At 33.7% G+C, this 23,050-nt stretch overlaps 3 protein-coding genes across 3 annotated transcripts; 2 read left to right on the top strand and 1 right to left on the bottom strand.

Annotated features, from left to right (window-relative positions):
• Positions 1-541: 541 nt before the first annotated feature.
• Positions 542-7,199, top strand: styx (serine/threonine/tyrosine interacting protein). The gene is made up of 11 exons (XM_051132585.1): positions 542-761; positions 1,727-1,759; positions 2,912-2,965; positions 3,053-3,150; positions 3,244-3,304; positions 3,411-3,447; positions 3,589-3,628; positions 3,748-3,798; positions 3,907-3,979; positions 4,091-4,184; positions 6,664-7,199. The coding sequence occupies exons 1-11, from the start codon at positions 702-704 to the stop codon at positions 6,735-6,737; spliced, it is 675 nt and encodes a 224-aa protein (XP_050988542.1). The 5' UTR covers positions 542-701; the 3' UTR covers positions 6,738-7,199.
• A 100-nt stretch (positions 7,200-7,299) lies between these two features.
• gnpnat1 (glucosamine-phosphate N-acetyltransferase 1) lies at positions 7,300-11,209 on the bottom strand. Its single transcript, XM_051132586.1, has 6 exons — positions 11,069-11,209; positions 10,085-10,248; positions 9,933-9,995; positions 9,726-9,853; positions 9,039-9,100; positions 7,300-8,489 (listed from the first exon to the last, which is right to left on the bottom strand). Exons 1-6 carry the CDS (start codon positions 11,074-11,076, stop codon positions 8,342-8,344), a joined length of 573 nt encoding a protein of 190 aa, XP_050988543.1. The 5' UTR covers positions 11,077-11,209; the 3' UTR covers positions 7,300-8,341.
• A 7,441-nt stretch (positions 11,210-18,650) lies between these two features.
• Positions 18,651-21,228, top strand: socs4 (suppressor of cytokine signaling 4). The gene is made up of 2 exons (XM_051132580.1): positions 18,651-18,727; positions 19,845-21,228. Exon 2 carries the CDS (start codon positions 19,871-19,873, stop codon positions 21,008-21,010), a length of 1,140 nt encoding a protein of 379 aa, XP_050988537.1. The 5' UTR covers positions 18,651-18,727; positions 19,845-19,870; the 3' UTR covers positions 21,011-21,228.
• Positions 21,229-23,050: the final 1,822 nt, after the last annotated feature.

The following is a 23,050-nucleotide window of genomic DNA, read 5'->3' as shown; positions in this document are numbered from 1 at the left end:
TTCAGAATTTTACTGTTTTTGCTCTACTTCAGATCAAATAAATGCAGGCTTGGAAAGCAGAAGAGACTTCTTAAAAAACAAAATCGTATTGTACAAAAACAAATGACTGGTAGTGTATATATTGCCAATGTTGGGTTGAAAACGCTGGCAACCCGAGACCTGTGAGCTGGACCTCACTTTGTAATCTTTTTCCTTGTGAATACTGTATAATAATAATAACAACAACAATAAAGAATGTAGAATGATCAATAAAAAGCTATATCTGTATGTCCTAACAGAAATACCAGCAGTTGCAAACAGCCAAAATGAATTAATGAATGTTGTATTTTTGATATAATGTACAGTTGAATGATCAATAAAAAGATATAAAATATTTTATACAACAACTAGATTTGTATTTCCACAAATAAATACCAGTACTTGCCATTTTACAAGTGGTTGAACTAGATAGATAGATACATACATAGATGCTTATTGCTGTTGTTGCTATTGTTGTGCTCGTTGACTGACATCTCATGACGCCGCCCCTGTCTGACGTATGGCGCTTGCGTGTCACGTGACTGCCCTGGGTGGAAGCAGCATGGCGTGCGTGAGTGCGGAGCTCCTCCACAAACTCTACTTTATTTGCACTTAGTTCGTCTTCACACTCAATCCATCAAAGGGGAGGTGAACGTATTGAAAGCTGGAATACCGCTCGCAGCATGGACGAAGGGAATAAACTCCAGTTCCCGTCCCTGCCCGCCGCCAAAGAAGAGCAGCTGGTATGTTAAAAACATTAGCGCACAGCTAACAACTGCTGGATTACAGTCACTCTTCAGTCTATCTGTTTAAAACCAGTATGTTTCAGACTAGTGTGTGTAAATGCATGAATAAATACAGCGGTTTGTGCTGATATATTAAATATATAATAAAACTCCTTCGCTAACTCGTTGCTGTGAGCAGTTAGCATGTACATCCAGTGGCAGTGTAGTAGAATAACAACAATTAAGAAGTCAAAGTCATGCATATCTCATTGTAAATGACAATAATCACAATCAGAGAAAGTAGTATGGGCAGTGTTTATGATGATGCTGGGTGTATTATGAGAATAATCCGATAATTCCTTCGCAGAACTGCTTATGCTTTTAAATGTATTAGCAAATAAATTATTATTTACTAACCTGCTTCACGACACTAATATTGAGTATAGTCAACGAAATTCTTTTGAACCGTTTAATAGGCAATATTCTTTTCTCCCAAGATTTTTAATTTAAAGAAATGGTTCACCCAGAAATTAAAAATTTCCGATGTACTCGCCCTCAGGCCATCCGTGATGTAGATGAGTTTGTTCTTTAATCAGAACAGACTGTGAGAAATTGAGCATTACATCATTTGCTCACCAGTGGATCCTCTGCAGTGAATGGGTGCCGTCAGAATGAGAGTCCAAACAGTTGATCAAAACATAATGAACCGATTGTAATGAAGTTCATTACTTCCACGCTTTGTTTTGGTCTAACATGAACACTAATATTACAGAACTGTTTAAGTTGGAAAAAAAAGTAAATGTTGTTTATAAATATCTCAAACCAATTATTGGTCTCTAGTCTCCATCATATTTAGGGAAATGCTGGTAACAAGGAGTTTTATTCCTGCGTTCGCTGCAGTTTATGATTCTAATAGTGATGTAATACTATTACTTAAGTGCTTGTAAAAACCAATAATTGATTTTGTAATCTCATTTCTGCAGGACTGGGCATATCCAATGAGAAGGGAGATGCAGGTGAGTGATGATGAACATGAACTTTGCACTTGATTGTTTATTGTTGTTATTGGATTAGGTAATATTAGGAATGATAATATAATAAGTTTCAGTATAAGTACACTGCCAGTCAAAAGTTTTTGAACAGTAAGATTTTTAATGTTTTTTTTTTTTGTTTGTTTGTTTTTTAAAGAAGTGTCTTTTGCTCACCGAGCCTGCATTTATTTGATCCAAAGTACATCAAAAACAGTAACATTTTGAAATGTTTTTACTATTAAAATGAGCTGTTTTCAATTTGAATATATTTTAAAATGTAATTTATTCCTGTGAATTCAAAGCTGAATTTTTAGCATCATTACTCCAGTCACATGATCCTTCAGAAATCATTCTAATATTCTGATTTGCTGTTCAAAAAACATTTATTATTATTATTATTATTATTATTATTATTATTATTATTACTGAAAACAGCCGAGTAGAGTTTTTTCAGAAGAACAGCATTTATCTGAAATAGAAATCTTTTGTAACATTATAAATGTCTTTATCATCACTTTTGATCAATTTAAAGCATCATTGGTAAATAAAAGTATTAATTTCTAAATTTCAATAATTTCTTAAAAAAAATAAATAAATAAATAAATAATTTAAAAAAATAATTATTTCAGATAAATGCTGATCTTTCTATTCATCAGAGAATCTTGAAAAAATGTACTTGACTGTTTTAAATATTGATAATAATAATGATAAATGTTTCCTGAACAGCAAATCAGCATATTAGAATGATTTCTGAAGGATCATGTGACACTGAAGACTGGAGTAGTAATGCTGAAAATTTAGTTTTAATCACAGGAATAAATTATATTTTAAAATCTATTCAAATAAAAAGCAGTTATTTTAAATAATAGAAAATATTTCACAATATTACTGCTTTTGCAGTATTTTGGATCAAATAAATGCAGGCTTAGTGGGCAGAAAAGAGTTCTTTAAAAACATAAAAAAATCTGGACTTGTAGTGAATTATTTGTGGTACAGTAAATAATTGCATATTGTGTTGAGAAATTTTATTGTATTTCTCTATACCTTATATTTGTTGAGTCTAAATCCTAAGTTAATTTCATACCTTGTTTGATCAGCTGATCTCTTTTACTAAAACTGTCTGATGTCATGATGTAGGAAATCCTCCCAGGCTTGTTTCTTGGCCCCTATTCAGCTGCTATGAAGAGTAAGGTACTGTAGAGACGATCTGTTCTCATGCGTCGTGATGAAAATTATCTATGCCTGGGGTTTCCTGTAATACTTCATCCTCTCTTTCAGCTCTCAATGCTAGAGAAGCAGGGGATAACTCACATTGTGTGTGTCAGACAAGACATTGAGGCCAACTTTATAAAACCAAACTTCCCCCATAAATTTAGGTATTTTGGTTTCTGGTTGTTCTTTGCAGCATGTGGGACTTCAGCATAAAGCTCTGCTATTTCTAACAGCTTTATTTCTTTTCTTGTGTCTAGGTACCTAGTTTTAGATATAGCAGATAACCCTGTGGAAAATATTATTAGATATTTCCCAATGGTAAGCTGACCTTTCTTTATAAATTGTATATCATTAATGCATTGCATTTTTATTTAGTGTTTGATATTTTTTTTCTAATTATCATAACTTGTTTTTCTCTTTATAGACTAAAGAATTTATTGATGGATGTTTAGAGACGGGGGGTAATGATCTCTACATTTAATACTAAATTAAAAATGTTCTCTGTTCTAATTTTGGGTTCTATTTCTTGTAAAGAAAATTGGTTTTCATTGTTTGCAGCATTTATTTTATTATAATGTCAGTTGCGCATTTTTGTGTTGTAGGAAAGGTACTTGTTCATGGAAATGCAGGGATATCAAGAAGGTATGGTAAAACTAAAAACTAAAAAGATTGTCTTTTAACTGTGTTTTATCATTTGTAAAATAATATCCCAAATCTCTTCATTTAATGTTATTGAATAAAATCTAATATCCATTTCCCAGCGCTGCCTTAGTTATTGCCTACCTTATGGAGACATTTGGTGTGAAATACAGGTAATATTATTAGTGAAGGAACAGTTCATGCATGAACAAAAGTATGAATATATAATACAAGTTTGTCTTGAAGATTGCTGATTTTGTCATGTATTTTTTTCTTTACAGGGATGCCTTTAGTCATGTACAGGAGAGACGATTTTGCATTAATCCTAATGTAGGCTTTGTTCATCAGCTACAGGTATGATTTTAAAGAAATGTCAGTGTTAATAATTCATTCAGCATTAAGTGCTGTAGCTGTTTTATATACATGTATACATAATAAATGGATGTTCTTTCTGTTCTCATCAAGGAATATGAAGCAATATATCTTGCAAAGCTTACCATCAAGATGATGTCACCCATTCAGCTGGGCAGGTCTTTCTCCATCCAAGCTGGGATGCCAGGTACGAGAACATTATTTTATTGCCAAACGGTCAGTTTGTAAACAGTTTAATCATTTCTAATAGTGATGCATAATATATTGGTATCATATCATATAAGATACTGATACTGAGTGAATGCTTCTGACACACATTATACGTCCATTAAAATATTTTTACTTCAAACTCGCTAAATTCCAGCCTCAGCCCAAACGGAAGTACCAGTACTTACATAGAAACCTGTACAAAGTAGCCAGAATAAAAATGCTAATTTTAAAGAATTAAGTCAGATGGATTTAGAGGCTTTTGCTTCTTAACTCTTAATATGCTCATTTAGATTTCCTTTGCCATCATCTAACACTTAAAATTAATGTTTAAAAACACTAATAATTTAATAACACTTAAATATGGATGTCTGTTTCCGCCACTGAATATAAAAAGGTAATTGTGAATCTTATCTCACGATTCTTTTTTTTTCTCAGAATTTTCAGATATAAAAAGAGAGAATTGTGAGATGTAAACTTGCAATTCTGAGAAATTAAGTCAGAATTGTGTGATATAAACTCGCAGTTGTGAGTTATAAAGTCAGGACTGGGAAATATGAACTCACAATTTTGACTTTTTGTTGAGAATTGTGAATTTATATCTCGCAATTCGAAAGGCACAATTTTGAGTTTATATCATGCAATTCTGACAAATAAAGTCAGAACTGTGACTTCTCACAATTCTGACTTTTTCTCGCAATTACGCGATACAAACTCGCAATTCTAACTTTTCCTCAGAACTGAAATAAACTCCCAACTAATTAATTTTTTCCTCAGAATTGTGAGATGAACTCACAATACTGAGAAATTAAGTCAGAATTTCGTGATATGAACTCGCAATTGTGAGTTGTAAAGTCAGAATTGCAAGACAAAATCACAATTCTAACTTTTTTTCTCAAGTTTATATTGTGATTATGAGGGGAAAACATTCAGAATTGCAAGTTTATATTTCACCGTTTATAGAAGTCAGAATTGCATGTTTATATCTTTCAATTCTGAGGAAAACATTTCAGAATTACAAGTTTATATCTCACAATTCTAAGGAAAAAAGTAAAAATTTATGAGTTTTTATCTCAATTCTGAGAAAAAAGTCAGAATTGCAAGTTTATATTTCACAGTTCATAAAAGTCAGAATTGCAAGTTTATATTTCCCAATTCTGAGAAAAAAGTCAGAATTGCAAGTTCATATCTCACAATTCTGAGGAAAAAGTCAAAATTTACAAGTTTTTATCACAGTTCAGAGGAACAAAATCAGAATTGCAAGTTTGTATCACAATTTTATGGAAAAAAAGTCTAAATTTATGACTTTTTCTCAATTCTGAGGAAAAAGTCTGAATTGCAAGTTTGAATTGCACAATTTTAAGGAAAAAAAGTCAGAATTGCAAGTTTTTATCTCAATTCTGAGGAAAAAAGTCAAAATGTACAAGTTTTTATCACAATTCAGAGGAAAAAAATCAGAATTGCAAGTTTGTATCTCACAATTTTATGGAAAAAGTCCAAATTTACGACTTTTTCCTCAATTCTGAGGAAAAAGTCAGAATTGGAAGTTGGAATTGCACAATTTTAAGGATAAAAAGTCAGAATTGCAAGTTCGTATCTCACAATTCTGAGGAAGAAAGTCAACCGGGAAACTCACAATAGGCTATTTGTCAAATGTCACCTGACCAAACCCGGAAAACAGGTCTCATTGCTTCCGCTTGTCAGAGAACGTGTTAACAGCCGTATTAAATAATGGCGATATCTATGGACTTTTAAGGTAATCAGTTAAATTAGCAAGCTGTTTTATTGTTGACGTTTTATTCCATTTTATGTCTAAATGTTAGTAAAAGAATGAAAATTAAAAACCTTTAGATATCAGTGTGTGGTGGACGTTGGTTATGATAATTTATTTGTATCTAGTTAGGCATCTTGGACATATGAACAAAGGATAAGCAAAACGCTTGAACCGGAAGCAACAAGACCTGTTCAACAGAATGCAGAAGTCTGTTGTGCACAACCCATATTCACTTGTGATTATATCATGCAATTCTGAGAAAAAAAGTCAGAATTGTGAGAGGAAAAAGTTACAATATAATTTTTTTTATTTAGTGGTGGAAACAGGCTTCCGTATATAATATTTAGCAATTTTTGAAATTAATTTTTTTTCATATTGTATGTTGTAATGCAAAATTCACTAGTTTTTAGTGTTTTAGTTTTTATTTATCTTAATAAAATAGTGTAGAATTATATCTCGCTCTTCTAGCTTGTACTCCGCTTTTGTTCTTGGCTCCATTTGATTAATGGTTATCGTTTGTTAGTCACTTTGGATAAAAGCATCTGCTAAATGAATAAATGTAAATGTAAATCTATGATGACAAAGTACTGGGTTAATTGTACTATAGAACTGAGATCTGTAATTTGTACATTAGTAATGTATGAAACTCATTATACATACTAATATCATCTTTCTTTCCTTACAGGAAGCCTAAAGCGGACACTAGAAGAGGACGAAGATTTCGGGAGTATGCAAGTTACAGCAGCACAAAATGGATAGGCTTTACTAAAAAAAAAAAAAAAAAAGAAGTGCTTAACCACAGTGGACTTTTCTTTTTACATTTTTATTGGGATTAAAAATGTAAATATTTGTACAGGGGTTGGGAGGGAGAGACTGCTCCTCGTGACCCTTGGGGCTGGGGAAGATTTGATATTTTTTTTGTTTTCCTTTTTGAGCTGTATGCACTGAAATTTTTTGCAGTTTTATAGTATTTAAAGCATTTTGCATTTGCAGCGGGACAGTATTGCAATAATGCACTTTTGATACTTGAATTACTGTTACTTTGTTGGACGGATTTGGGTTGGGACGGGAGGGGATCGAAGATCGGCACTGTCACTGCCGTAGAAACGATAAGAGGATGAATCAGTCTTTATGTGGGGAATGAATTCAGACTGTGATACGGAAAGACGCATTTGCCATAGAATTAACATCCCACTGCTCAATAAAAGATGGCTACTTACACCTTGTGTTTTCAATGTTATCAATCCCCGCTGTAAAGATATGAGCATTTATGATCGGACCGTTGGGTGTGGATGGATTTAGAATGATAACACAATATAAACTTTAGATTTTTCATTGATTTTTAATGTAACATTTTTAATTTGTCATTCAATGGTTTTACATCCATTTTAAAATATAACAGTTATAAAAGCACAAATAACATCACTGCCACATGTTTGATTGCCAGCTGTTGATTGACAGATGAGACAAAGCATTCAAATGCCCCTTGTTTGTCGGCTAGCAGTAAAAGTACAAAAATAAAGGCATTTAGCATACAAAGATATGCTTTCGTTGCATCAGGATGTATTTCAAAATATTTTATTTTCCTTCATCAAGCTTTTGAACAACTAATGATTATTACCAGTGGCTAAGACTAAAGCCATAATTGAGAAATACATGAGCTTAATAAATAAATGTAAACTTTTTTTCTACTGATCTCTGTTTAAGACAAGTACCTGCAAGAGAAATTAAAATAAGTTAAAACCATTTCAAAACGGCTTTTATAGAACTCACTTATAGTGTGAAAAATGTGATTTGGATTTGGTGTTTTAAAAGAATAAAGCACAGCATTAACATTTGAAGTAAAAGAGGAAAATATGCCTTTGTTAAGTAGTATATTTAGAAACAAAATGGGTTGAAAACAGTTTGTTTTCCCTCTTCAAAAAAAACTTGTATAGAAATCTTTACATTAGAAAACATTCAAGTATATAAGCCCTTCTTCTACACAACAGAACATTCGTCTTTTTTCTTAGACAGGCCACGGTGTTATTTTTTGTGGCTGACAATGTAAACCACTCATTCTGTATATGATCAGAACTGTTTTTGTTTCTATAGCAAAAAAAAAATAGAATAACTTTCAAAGCAAGTGCTTTCAATGTTGACTGGATGTTTAGAAAGGTTCAAGAATATGCATGTTGTTCTGTGTTGTAGTGATTACAAAATGCCTATTTTAGAATATTTTGTTTTTGTGACATCGTCACCAAACTATCAAGTTTTTTTGCTGGCTAAAAAAGGTGCAAGTTCGAGGTAGTCCGATCTCAGAAAATAGAACAGATTAACAGTTCTAAAGCAAACATTCTGTGACGTTGAAGAATCTTTTGGATTCAGTCAAAGAACCGGCACTGCATGTAAGTCTCGTCTGAAGCGGAGTAGCCGAACTTCTTATAAAACTCCACATTTTTTGGCGCACACTCTAGTGTCACTTTGTAGCACTGCAATTTTTTGCTGAGGAGAGTCAATGCTGATACCAACCTAAAAAACAAAAGCAAAAGTGTTTTAATACAAATAAAGCATTTGTGAATATACGGTATAATTGCTGAAACTCATTATCAAAACTAATATGTGACCCTGGGCCACAAAACCATCCGTAAGTAAGCACAGGTTTATTTGTAGCAATAGCCAGCAATACACTGTATGGGTCAAAATTATCTATTTTTCTTTTCTGCCAAAAATCAATAGGATGTTAAATAAAGGATCATGTTCAATGAAGATACTTTGTGAATTTCCTACCATAAATGTAGCAAAATGTAATTTTTGATTAATAAAATGCATTGCTAAGGACATCATTTGGACAACTGTAAAGGGGATTTTCTCAGTACTTTGATTTTTTTTGCACCTTCAGATTCCAGATTTTCAAATAGTTGTATCTCAGCCAAATATTTTTCTATCCTAACAAACATACTTAAAGCTTATTTTTTCAGCTTTCAGACGATGTATACATCTCAGTTTCAAAAAATGGACCTTTATGACTGATTTTGTAGACCACGGACACATAAGAGTGTTTCTAAAAACCAAACTCACAGTTTTCCCAGCTGTTTCCCTCTGCATACGTCACTCACGACCACTTCTTCTATACGCCCTCTCTGCCGGGACAAAAAAAAACAAAATATGATATCATATTGCACCATAGAAAAGCAAAAAAAAAAAGCTTACAGAAGTTCACTTCCAGAACAAAAATTTTTTGATAATTTACTCACCCCCTTATCATCCAAGTTGTTTATGTCTGTCTTTGTTTAGTCGTAAAGAAATTGTTTTTTTGAGGAAAACATTTCAGGATTTCTCTCCATATAGTGGACTTCTATGGTGCCTGGACGTTTGAACTTCCAAAATGCAGTTTAAATGCCGCTTCAAAGAGCTCTAAAGGGTCTTGTAGCATATGTGTTCCTTTTTTTAGAAATGAACCAATCGTTTCAGTAGATAAGACCCTTCTTCCTCAGCTGGGATCATTTAGAGCCCTTTGAAGCTGCATTTAAACTGCGTTTTGGAAGTTCAAACTTGCGGGCACCATAGAAGTCCACTATATGGAGAGAAATTCTGAAATGTTTTCCTATCTCTTTATGACCGAAGAAAGAAAGACATGAACATCTTGGATGACAAGGGGTGAGTTAATTATCTGTAAATTTTTGTTCTGGAAGTGAACTTCTACTTTAATTGCAAAATACATTTTTAAAATAAATATTAAGTCAAGCATATTAAAATGTTAAATACCTTCGCACAAGCATGGATAAATTTATGCTCTATGATGAGCGTTGCAGTGGCAACAATTTGTCCAAGATTTGTGTCTTCCACCACTATGACATAATAGTCTCCAGATTTCTTCATATGTTCAAAATTAGCTATAAAAGAAAAAAAGTGAGTTGTTTTTCGTAAATATATGAAGAACTGAAATGTTTTTGTATCAGGAGAAAGCAGTACCTTTGAACTGTTCTTCTGTGACATCCCCAGCCACGGTGAGTTGTGATAAGACCTTATAAAAGCCTAAAAAGGCATAAAGACAAACATACGTTTATCACGATTGTCTGAACTACTGAACATGAGTGGGCAGACTGTTGAATGGTAAGCAGTACCTCTGTCTAAGTCAGCAGTACAGAGAGGACGGAGGACCAGACCTTGTCCAGGCTGAGAGGGAGAAATGGGGGGCGAGAAGGAGACGGTGTTGCTGCTCCAGTCCAGCTCTTGGAGCAGAGAAGGATCAAACAGGGGCGTCTCGTCGAGCAACATTCCAGAGGCCCTGTAATCAAATTAAATGTTATACAAACTTATCACTGATCAGAAATCCCTGGCAATAAATGAGTGCTGGGAACAACTTATTTGGACTTTGATCATTTAAACATTGACAATTCAAAGTCAAACTCCTGTTGGTGTTATTATAGTTAAATAAACCTTAAACCATAAAATCTTTTTTGTTACCTGATATAAACATAAACAACAAATCTGATTTTAATTCAGCTAGCAACCAAGGAAATATTTATCATTAAACATTAAATGTTTCTTTAAAATGATAACTTATAAATATAAACATAATTCTAGGCTATTAAAAAAACTGAAAACTAATTAAATTAATAATAAAAACTATAATAGTAATAGTAATGACGCTAAAATAACACCAGACACACCTTGTTAGTGTCATTACGAACCAAAAGTATGACATAAATCAACATTCAGTTTGTCTAGCAAGGTTTTTTCTTCATTTTTGAGAAAAAAATATTATATTAATAACATATATATCTATATATATATATACATAAATAAGTAAATATTAAGTAATGAGCATGAAATAATCTCAAAGCAGTTTATGGCAGCCACTAATAGATAAAGACAAAGGTCACAATTCAGTGTAGAAAGTACACAATATTGAATCCAGGAATTTATTACATTCATTTAATTTTTTGATTTCGATCTTCTGCTCCCTGGAGACAAAATCAGCCTAGATTCTTAATATGTAATTCCCAAAATATCATCCGTATGTGCAATCAAATGTCAGCGGAGCTCTCGATAAAACTGGTTTAGATTCATACAGCCTATCTAAGATCGTTTTGTTATTTACTTACGGAGACATATAGGTATCGACCGCTTTCGCTTCTATAAAATGTTTGAATGAATCCAGCAACTCGAATCCTATTCCAGAGATCTTCAATCCTCCAGCATGTCATTCACACTTCCTCCTGCGTTATTATTTTTTTCCCCCCAACACGCTCTCCAACAAGTCCCGCCCTCCACCCAATGGCTGTTTGCTCTGGTTGGTACTGTTAATAAACGACTTCTCGATTGTCCAATCACAGACCGCTCGAAGTGCCTCTGCCCAATCGTCACAAACTCTGAGCTGATTAAGGGCGGGACTTGTCAGAATACGGGTATCGCTCCCTCCTCCCTCTGATTGCGTGCGTGGAATATGACGTGGCGCGGAGTTTAATGAGGGCGCGGCGCAATGACGTTCGTATCCGTCTAGAGAAAGCTGTGTAACAGGATAAACATTAGTTTCACAAACTGGTTGTGTGATCTTTCACAAGTTGTATGTGAAAACCTAGCACCGTCTGGTTCGACAAGACTGACAGGATTGAAATGAAAAGGTGCCTGCCACTGTTTAAAACAATTACTATGGTAAATAGGCTAATTCCTGGTAAAATACCAGGTTACTACAGTCATCCTTTGGTATCACAGTAACATAAAGACTACGTGGCGAATTGATAAGGAAATGTGGAAACAATGCTAATGTTACTTTTTATTTATTTTATAATTTAAATGATTTAAATTATTTTTAGGCCTGTGTGTGACCCTAGACCACAAAATCATTCATAAGGATCAATTTTTTGACATTTAGATTTATACATCTGAATAAATAAGCTTTTCATTGATGTATGGTTTGTTAGGATAGGACAATATTTGACAGAGATACAACTATTTAAAAATCTTAAGAAAAAAAAAAAAAAAATTGAGAACCTTTAAAGTTGTCCAAATGAAGTTCTTAGCAATGCATATTACTAATCAAAAATTAAGTTTTGATATATTTAAAAAATATCATCATGGAACATGATCATTATTTTATATCCTAATTATTTTTGGCATAAAAGAAAAATAGATCATTTTGATCTGTACATTGTATTTTTGGCTATTGCTGTGTTACTTAAGATTGGTTTTGTGGTCTAGGGTCACATGTTTTTTATTATTATTATTATTATTATTATTTTTAGGCATGTTAGTGATTGCTTGGCTATAATAAAATGACTTAACTGCCAAAAAAAAAAAAAAAAGTTATTATCTAGTAGTTATAAAATACCACTTCCTAATAACCTATCTACCAGTAGGGATTTACTAAGCCGTGCTAACCACCACAACCTTGACCCCTTGGTTTCTTGTCTTGACGTCTTCTAAGGACAGGCTGTGTAAACTGCATACTCAGACATACTCGGCAGCAGTTACTGGAATTCATCTGTCTTCCGTTTTCTATTGATTTTCTCAAGTGTCTAAACAAAAAATTAATCATCTTTTCAAATGTGTTTAAGTAACTTTCAATAGATATCTGCCGGATATGAATGTATGGAAAGGACTAACAAGAAATTTGAGATGGAAACACCTTCCATTGATCCCATATCTCACTGAAGTACCTGCACCAAAAGCATTCTAATATTAAATATTATAATATCAAAACAGACCACAAAGGATAAAAAAGCCTTTCATTTTAAACATTTAATCAAATAACGGAGAAATTTCTCTGGTTTAAGAATGTTCTCCTGAACATTTAAAAATGTATTTTGCAAACAAATTTGCAAATAAGGCTTAATGGTATGGACTGTCAATATGGTGCACACGTTTAATGAAATAATGACTATACAGACAAAGCACTTGTGACAATAGTAATTCCATAACGTGTCTCCTATTACTGCTTAAAAATGCTGCAGGCATCCTTAATAAGCTCAATAACTTGCACGAACAGAGAAGCAGAGAGACAGCAGGTATTGAATGAAGCTTGCGGGAAATAGGGAGGCTGAGAGCACAAAAAATGCCTGCAGAAAGCTGATATACTAGTTCACATGACTAAACCATGGATCATTACATTGAGTGGAAGATACAGATCATGGAAATACAGTCTGTTTGTCTTTAATGACTGTATATGGACAGAAAATGAGACAGCAAATACAGGCCTTATTGTATTTTTTGGTACAAGATCAGGTTTATTAAAACAGACCAATATAGGATTTTTGCCCAGTTTCATGTGTGTACATAAAATGATTAATGTGATGCTATATTTATAATTTCAGTAGTCATATGTGAATTTTCTGTTGAGTAAAGTACAACGTTTAAGGATAAACTGCTTGTGAAACTAGAAGCAATTCATCAAAGAACCAACAATATTCGTAATATGCCATTATATATACAAGAAATAACACTGTATATTTTAAAATAATTAATTAGAACTAATTCAGTACCTCAAAATAATTCAGTAATTAAAAAGATGCATGTAAGTTAATTAAAACATTTACAATACAGAATTGCACAAAATAACCTTGCTTTGTTTTTTTATTACATTTTCTAGGTGGTTGCATACAGGCAAGTCAAGTCAAACAGACAAGCGCAAAGTGCGCAATTTCTGTGATATTTAAGTACCAACATTGTTTGACATCAAATGTTTTACCAAACACTTCCCAGTCTATCACTGGTTAGTCAAACAGATAACCCCCCTCCAAACTCACACCACTGGTTGAGCCAGTGATGCTATATAGAGGAATGTTTTGATAGTGACACAGGGGCCAAGCATAGTTGTCTCTGCATATCAGAAATTGAAACATTGGAAAATTATGCATTTGATTTTAAAATAATATACAGCAGAACATCAGGCAATTTAATTTCTCTCAAAGCTCTGTCGCTAGCCTGAAACTGTATATTTTAAATGAATTAAATTAGAACTAATTATGTCTTCAATGTTGATCTTAACATAACTGAGTAATTAAAAAGAAAAAAGCATTTGTGAAAATTTATGAAATTCGTTTTATTTTTCCCAAATTCGTTTTTTTTTTTCCTAAATTCCATTTTTTTCTGTTTTAATTTTTTCCATTTTAATTTTTTTTCTAGACTCTGTTTTATGGTTAAATAAAATTGTATTAATCAAAAAGTCTACTTAATTGAAATCATGAAACTTACACAATTTAATGGCAATTTTATTAAAAGTTGAACAAAAATTACATTTTTAAGGCCCTATGAAATATGTTTTATTTATTTATTTTTTTCCTCAAATTCAGTTTTTATTTTTAATAATTCTCTTTTCCTTTAGTTTTATGGATTCCATTTTAATGGTTTCATTAAATTTTAATAATCAAATGCATTTCTAAATACCTAAAAGCCTAATTTATTATTATGTTACTTATTTCTTTTTATTTTCAGAAATACTGTGTTGTTGTTGTTTTTTTCTGGAAAAATAAATTCTGATAAATATTCCTTGAGAATAATGGTTTAATAATAATTTCATTAGTAGTAACACTATCATTAGATTCAGTACTATATTTCTGTCACAGTTTCTTCAAGTTAAATCAAACTTTTATTTTGACGGGTTGCTGTGAAGACATTTGAGTTTCTGTTTGTATATGATATGACGATCATATTATATTTCTCACAAGAAATGGTAAAATGTGCATGAAGTGACTCTCAGAGATCTGCGGCATTTATTCACAAAGAGACTTGCTGAGCATGCAGGATTCATATTTGTATTTTTGCGGCATAATATTCACAGACAATAGTCCATATCATGTTTTGATTAAGGTTTACTGACCTGAATTTTTTCATTCAAAATTTGGCAAATTCCCTGATATTCCGCATTATAAAATAAATTCCATTTTTATGACTAAATTCTGCAATTCGGCATTGCGGAAATCATAGGGTTCTACATTTGCAATGCAGAATTTCAAAAATAACCTTAATTAGCTGTTTTTGCAAACCAGTTGCGGAGCTGTTTTTACTGAAAGTTCTCAAAAGTGCTGCTAAATAGTTGCCGGGGTGTTATAGATGGTTGTTAACTGGTTGCGTCCTGGTTCAAGTCAAAAGTGTAAAATCTCTATGATTACCAATTACCAATAATGTTTGTCTTCAAACAGGTTTTCAGAGCATTTCCGTATCTGCCAATGATTGGTCAAACCCAATAACCCCGCCTCCAAACACACGCCATTGGTTGAACCAGTGTCGCTATGCTGAAGCTGCTCAAACAAATAGAGCAATTTATAGTGCCATAGAAACAAATCAGGCTGCAAATGCTTTACTGCATAGAAAGTATTTTAAAATAACTTATAGCAAACCAGGCAATGCAATTTCTCTCGAAGCACCATAAGACAGACAAACATTACCCAGAGCACCTCAGCTGCAACAGCCGTTACAGAAGCTGTCCAGATACTGATACAGATCAATGGAGAGAACATGAACACAAGAGCCATGGAGCCAGAGACTTCCCGCTGATTTAATTACAGACTTTCCATCACTCAAAGAGCCACCGTTCTGAAGCAACATCACTTGAATGATGGTCATGCGATATTATCGGCCAGACGCGCTGCAAACCGGTGCAGACAATGGAATCATTATGGCTGCTGGAGTCTTTTACTGAGAGCCTTAAACTTCTATATTACCATAAACAAGTCTTTAGGGAGGTGTTGAGACTGTACGCTGAAAAAAAGTGCTTGTAAAATAAAGGGTGAGGCTTGTATGACTTTAGTCTTACAGTTTGACAACACAATCAAATGAAAAATTCATGATGTCCATGGCTGCTCTGCTGTGCATCAGATCGATAAGACAGTAATAGCTGGCATATCTGAGACTTGCTTGGCAAGGTTCCTGCCTTTTGATAAACTGTGCCATGTTAATGGGCATACTGAGTTACTGTCGTCTTTCTGCTTGAAGATGATTTCTCTCCAGTATACAGATATACAGTAGCCTACAGACTTGTGCACATACGTGATACAGGAGATTCTTCTCCCAATTGTCTGATCCTGTTACTTCTTCCAGATAAACATGCTTCACTTCTGCTCTGTGTGGTCTGGTGGGACTCCAAATTTAGTCTGAGTATTTGATAGAAGCAGTAAAATTCTGGTAACTCATAATGCAGGAAGGCTATAAATGATGCTGTCCACCAAGTAATAAAATTCACTGTAAGAATTCTGAATGCTAAAATGCTTGAAATGCCAATAAATTATTGCAGCTTTTTTATTTTTTAGGTCAAACCAACAAATAAGCTGATAAGCAGGTAAGGTGAATTTTTCTGTGGTTGTCTGACAGTTTGCAGTTTAATTTATACACTTCTTTATTTTTTGTCAGATTTCGTAACTTACAATATTGTGTTTTTTTCTTGCAATTGCAAGTTTACATTTTGCAATTTTGACTTTTTTCTCAGAATTGTGAGATAAACACAATTGCAAATTATAAAGTCAGAATTGCGAGATATAAGTCAGAATTGAGGAATATAAACTCTCACATTGTTTCTAGCAATTGCAAGTTCACATCTCGCAATTGTGACTTTTTTCTCAGAATTGTGAGATATAAACTTGCAATTGTGAGTTATAAAGTGAGAATTGCAGGATATAAACTCGCAGTTGCAAGAAAATATGTTTTTCTTGCAAATGTGAGTTTATACATCACAATTCTTTTTTTCTCAGAATTGTGGGATATAAACTCACAAATGTGAGTTAAAAAGTCCAATTTTGAAGGGTAAAAGACTGATATTTTCTCAAAATTGCAACTTTTTATCTTACAATTCTGACTTTTTTTCTCACAGTTACGAGTTTACATCTCACAGCTGTGGCTTTTTTTCTCCGAATTGTGAGATATAAACTCGCAGTTGTGAGTTATAAAGTTAGAATTGCGAGATATAAAATTGCAGGATAGAAAAAGTTTTCTTGCAAATGCAAGTTTATACATTGCAATTCTTAGAACTGTGAGATTTAAAACTCACCATTGTGAGTTATAAAGTCTAATTCTGAAGGGGAAAAAAGAATATGTTCTTAAAATTGCAATTTTTTATCATACAATTCTTACTTCTCATAATTGCGAATTTGCGTCATGCAATTCTGACTTTTTTTTCTCAGAATTGAGATATAAACTCGCACTTACAAGTTATAAAGTCAGAATTGCAAGATATAAACTTCCTATTTTGAGTTATAAAGTCAGAATGGCAAGATATAAAGTCAGATTTGTTAGATATAAACTCGCATTTGCAAGAAATGAAGTTTTCTTGCAAATGCGAGTTTACACATTGCAGTTCTGACTTTTTCCTCAGAATTGTAAGATATAAACTTGCAACTGTGAGTTATAAAGTCCAATTCTAAAAGGAGAAAAAAGACTGATATCTTCTCAAAATTCTGACTTCTTAATCGTACAATTCTGACTTAATAACTTGCAACTCCATGTTATAAAGACATAATTGCAATATAGGCCTATGAACTCGCAATTCTGAGAAAAAAACCCCCTCACAACTGTGAAATATAATCATCAATTGTGAGATAAAAAGTCACAATTGCCTTTTTTACTTTTATTCGGTGGCAGAAACAGGCTTCCATAGTTAAGTTCCACAACAAGAAGGGAAAAGAATATTACAAGAGAAAAGACTGAATACATAACAGTTCGTCATTGTTCTGACATCTGTAAGGCATGAGAGGGGGTTGAGTGGAACAACTGAATCATTTGTGCCTCTACACATTGATCCGATCAACCACTTTTAACAGATCGCAGGAGAATTCATCACTCAATCTCTTGGATGGCATCCTGCTTGCCTCACACACATAAGAAAGAGAGACACATTACAGTGAAAATGAAAGAAAACAAGATGCACAATGTTCTGCTGAATAATTCATGGCTGTACAGTAGCAGGCCTGTGATATTAAATAAATGAGAGTAAAATATTTTAACATTTCAGAATGACATCATCTAATGACTTCACAGCCATAATGAATTATTGAATTTATTTAGTAATCCATTTAGCAGGCCGGAACTGCATATATTACTCTTGATATTTGATATGTTCTGGGTGGATACCAGGAATGGACCCGTGACCACCATCTAAAATGGGTGTCAAAAATTGCCTTTGTGCTGGCAAATGTTTGCCGGATGTTCCCAAATTAAAGCAGGGCACATATCAATCAATAAATCAATGAAGTAGAGCTCTCAGTGTCTGTTCGGAGATTTCCCATTTCCTTCCTAACAAGGTTGCCCTCGTAAATAGATGTCCGTTATTATTGACTAATTACATTTAGCTCATTGATTCATTGATGGTCAGTCAAAGTTCACGGTAAGAGCTAATACATTTCAAAAGATTTTAATGTTGTGGGCTTGTGGTTTATTTGGACATGTTTTTCCACTTATTTTGCAAGTAAAACAGCTTAGAACAATATAACAGCTATAATAGATATATAGCCTAGATATGTATAGAATAGATAGCCTATACTGATATAGATTATACATCCTATACTCATTTAAAATTCTCAATGTCATTTCTTCAGGACAGCGTATTTATCGTCGGATATGATAGGTTAACTGTCCATTGACAAAAGTACCCCTTCCGTCCAGTGAAGGGCAAGTATTCCTCTGAGGAATTGATACTTGAGAGGTTTTAAATAGGAGGAGATGTGCTTCCTCCCTTCAGTTCATGCCGAGCTCTCGCTGCACGAACTTCAGGCATGGAAAAATTCATCACTCCTCTGTGAGGACATCAGATTTTCATCCAGCATTTTGTTCTTAAGGTAGGATACGTTTGGATTTATTTCATATAAAAGATACTGAAGAGGTTTAAGAGGTTTTTTGTCTGTTAGTAATTATGTGTATCTGTCTATCTTGTCTGTTACTTATTAAGTATATCCTTAGTACAGATGATCTGTAATTTAGTCATTTAATACAAAGTTTAAAAGTAAAAAGTAAGAAAGTATTTGAAAATAAAACACAAACTTACTTTACTAAAAAAGTAAATTAAATTAACTAAATTAATTATTATTTTAATTAATTGCATATGTATTATAAACATTCATTTTATGTGTATATGTGTGTGTGTGTGTATATATATATATACACACACAGAAAAAATATTTTATATATAAACGTAATTTTATTTATTATAATATTTATTATTTTATATTTAACCATTTATAATTTAAAAAGCAAGAAAGTATTTGAAAGTAAAGCGCTTGAACTAAATGTTAAGTAAATTAAATTAACTAATTCACGTTAATTATTTGTATTTATAATTGCATATATATATGTATGTATGTATGTAAATGTATGTATATATATATGTATGTATATGTCTATAATGTTTATTATATTATATTTAACCATTTATATATTTATTTTCATTCTTAAATATAAAACAAATTAAACATTATTTATAAATATTATATTATTTATAAAATAAATATAAATATAAAAAATAAATAAAAAATAAGAAAGTATTTGAAAGTAAAACACTTGAACTAAATGTTAAGTAAATTAAACTCATTCAAGTTAATTATTTTTAATTATAATTGCATATATATATATTAAGGAAATTAATTAAATTAATAAATAACAATTAATAAACATTATTTTACTTTTAATAGTTAAGTTCATCTGTGTCTATGTATGTTGTTTCCTGTAACATTTTCTTTTTTCTCATTTTTCATATAAAATAATGTGTTGCCTTCAAATAAAACATATAGATAGAATCCTTTTATTTTCTGAAAAATTATTTATGAATGGTCTCTACATAAATATATGCTGCATGGATTCATTTTATAATATTTTATGCCTATACTACTGGCGTTAATGGAATTAGCATTCTTCAAATTTTTCTTTGCCAGTCTTAATTTATTTTTAAATTTTGTGCAGCACTTTTGCAAAAAGGGCCTGCAGCAATGTCAGAGAGGAAGCCCAAAAACTCAGACACACGTCCCAAGAACCTGCGGAGCTGGAGCGCTGACAGTTATATCCGCAGTATTAAAAAACGCTCCCGTGGGTCACGCCATGAGACAGCACCCCGAGGGGAAGAGGAGGAAGGAACGAACGACCAGACCGTACGCTCTGCCTCTTGTCCCCGGAGACGTCGAGAGCGAAAGTGCAGCTGCACGATCCCTGGAGAAACCGATTCGGACTCTCCTTGCAGGAAAGCCCTGTCCCGCCGCTCTCTGAGGCAGAAATTTCAGGATGCCGTCGGCCAGTGTCTCCCTCTCCGCAATCACCACCACCATCACCACCAATCTGGTTCTTCACGTCCATTCTCCGTCCTTTTGTGGTCCAAACGGAAGATTCACGTGTCTGAGCTCATGGAGGACAAGTGTCCGTTCTCTCCGAAATCCGAACTGGCTCAGTGTTGGCATCTGATTAAAAAACACGGCACTCATACCAAACCTTCTTTAAGCATTGAAACCGAACCCAAAGGTCCCTTGTTATCCTCCTCTCCTCCGAAGCTCATTTCATGGGAGGAGATCAGCTCTACTGGGGCTTCTAGTTTGGACGACTGGGATCCGGCTTTTTCACATGGAGACGGTCAGTGCTGCGCCCACACTGACTACATCCTGGTTCCTGATCTGCTTCAGATCAACAACAGCCCTTGTTATTGGGGAGTCCTGGATCGTTTCGAAGCTGAGCAGCTTTTGGAAGGCCAACCTGAGGGGACTTTTCTGCTCCGAGACTCTGCCCAGGATGAATATCTCTTCTCGGTTAGCTTCAGACGCTATAGCCGCTCCCTCCATGCTCGAATAGAGCAAAATGGAAAGCGCTTTAGCTTCGATGGCCGTGACCCTTGTATGTACAGAGATTCCAGTGTCACAGGCCTGTTGAGGCACTACAGTGACCCGGCCACATGCCTATTTTTTGAGCCTCTTCTCTCTCGCCCTTTACCTAGGAACTTTCCGTTTTCTTTGCAGCACATGTGCAGAGCGGTCATCTGTAGCTGTACAACATATCAGGGCATTGACGCCTTGCCTTTACCCTGTACTTTGAGACACTTCCTAAGGCAATACCACTATAGATGCAATGGAGCTTGTGCTGTTTGAAAACAGAATTACAGGTTGCTTGAACTGACAGATTGAAAGGCACAATAAATGTATTCAACACAACATGGTGGACGTAGTTATCATGCAGCACAAAAACAGTTTATGTTTTTAACGTAATCTTATTGAAAACCAAAGATGGACATCGGTTTACATTTCTATACTACTGCATATTTTTTGCAGGTTTTCAACTGTATTCATTTGATTTGTCTTTTTCTTGTTTTGTATCCACCTTATTTTTTAATGCAGAAGTAAGCTGTTTTCTGGTAATATTTGAGACTTTCGATTCATATGCCGCCGTAGGAAAATAACGAGAAAACTAATGAAGTGCAGTAAACGGTAAAACTGTTTGCACTTCAGACCATTGTGTTCATAATAAAGATAATACATTAAAATAATATGGTAAGACACTAGTTTGCAATATCAAGCAGCAAAACTAGCAGTTTTGTACAGCTAAAAATAGCTGTACAAGCCAGAGACATTAAATTTACAAATGGCCACGCCCACTCTTACGGGAAAAATAAGGTGGATTTCTCATCTGTCTATATACTTCATTTACTTTTGTGTACAGTATAAAGTTATGTGCCCTAGATCTACATGATAAAAACCTCTTCACATTTCCGGGATTCTCTGGAGCCGAAGCCGTCATATTCGATTAAACTTAATGAGTGGAGAACAGGAGACGACAGCAAAAATACTTTGTGTATTTATTCCCAATTACTCCAGTTGCAAAAGAAAAAAATCTACAGCAGCATTTCCATTACTTTCCAAAAGAAGGAAAAAATGTATTCTTCAACGTGCCTATGGGCGAGACTTCCGGTTCACAATTTAGTCACAATTTGGTAAGTTACCTGGATGTGGGCCATATCGGAGATACAAGTATGTAACCAACAGCACTGATTGCATGGTTAATGTACTACTGTATACGTTGATCTGCTAATTTATGCTGTCTAAACCACGTAATAAAAACGTGTGGAAGCTGCTAAATCATATAGAGAAGGACTAATGCTGCCTTCACGCCATGTCGTAATTACCGTAATTCCGAGATGACAACACGTGACATTTTACTCATAGCCTTCCATGTTGTCTGACTTGGAGGTAGCGCCATAGCGCCAAAACTAACCTGAGGGCGGTCACGTTACATCTGTAACTGGTTTAAGTCTTAATTCTAAAAACATTACAAGTTGTAATTACGAGTTCAGGAACACGTGAGGGCTTTGGCGTTGATAGTGTTGCCATGGAAACATAATTCAGATAGAGTAGAATGTCACGTGTTTTCATCTCGGAATTATGGCATGGCGTGAATACAGCATTAGTAAGCAGGTAAGGGCGCAATATTTTGACAAACTAAAGTTAATAGTTTGTAAAGATACATAGGAGCAATATTAATTAAGATATTAGCCTATTATTTATATCAGCTTAATATTTCACCTACCTGACCGGAAATGATAAAATACAACACGAATGTTGTCAAGATTCTTACCTTGCAAATCGTGGTTCATTTTGACCAACCACAAACGCATTTTGTTCCTCAGAAAGTTTTGGCAGTCTATAGTACTCCAAATGTTTTTCACGGTCCGACCGATTAGTAAAGCCCAAACCATTTTCAGCAGCAATAATCAGCTAAATTTGTTCTGTTCGGTTCACTAGCACTGTTTACATTAAGTTTACATTGATGAGGACTCATAAAAACATTCTATTAGGAAATAACTAGAAGAATAACAACGTAGGCTACAGTAAACGGTAAAACTGTTTGCACTACAAACTAGTGTGTTCATAATTACGATAATAAATTACAATAATATGGTAAGACACACCAATTTGCAATATGACGCAGCAAAACGAGCTGTTTTGTACAGCTAAAAATACGTTAGCTGAACGCGGATGAGACCGGAAGCCACACCCATACTATTTACAAATGGCCGCGGCCACTCAAAAGGAAAAAAAATAAGGTGGATAACACAAGTATAGCATTATAATATAAATGTGTGAATTCATTTTTTTCATGAAAATATAAAAAACTACTACTAGATTTGCCAATGG

Source organism: Labeo rohita, chromosome 17 (genome assembly GCF_022985175.1).
Source record: "Labeo rohita strain BAU-BD-2019 chromosome 17, IGBB_LRoh.1.0, whole genome shotgun sequence".
Lineage (NCBI taxonomy): Eukaryota > Metazoa > Chordata > Actinopteri > Cypriniformes > Cyprinidae > Labeo > Labeo rohita.
This window is presented reverse-complemented; position numbering and strand designations above follow the sequence as displayed.

Coding starts and splice junctions, on each gene's coding strand:
- styx (XM_051132585.1), top strand. CDS start 702: ATGGACGAAGGGAATAAACTCCAGTTCCCGTCCCTGCCCGCCGCCAAA. Junction 3,151..3,243: donor AACTTCCCCCATAAATTTAG/GTATTTTGGTTT, acceptor TCTTGTGTCTAG/GTACCTAGTTTTAGATATAG. Junction 3,629..3,747: donor AATGCAGGGATATCAAGAAG/GTATGGTAAAAC, acceptor TCCATTTCCCAG/CGCTGCCTTAGTTATTGCCT.
- gnpnat1 (XM_051132586.1), bottom strand. Junction 9,996..10,084: donor TACTGCTGACTTAGACAGAG/GTACTGCTTACC, acceptor ATGCCTTTTTAG/GCTTTTATAAGGTCTTATCA. Junction 9,854..9,932: donor CACAGAAGAACAGTTCAAAG/GTACTGCTTTCT, acceptor TTTCTTTTATAG/CTAATTTTGAACATATGAAG.
- socs4 (XM_051132580.1), top strand. CDS start 19,871: ATGTCAGAGAGGAAGCCCAAAAACTCAGACACACGTCCCAAGAACCTG.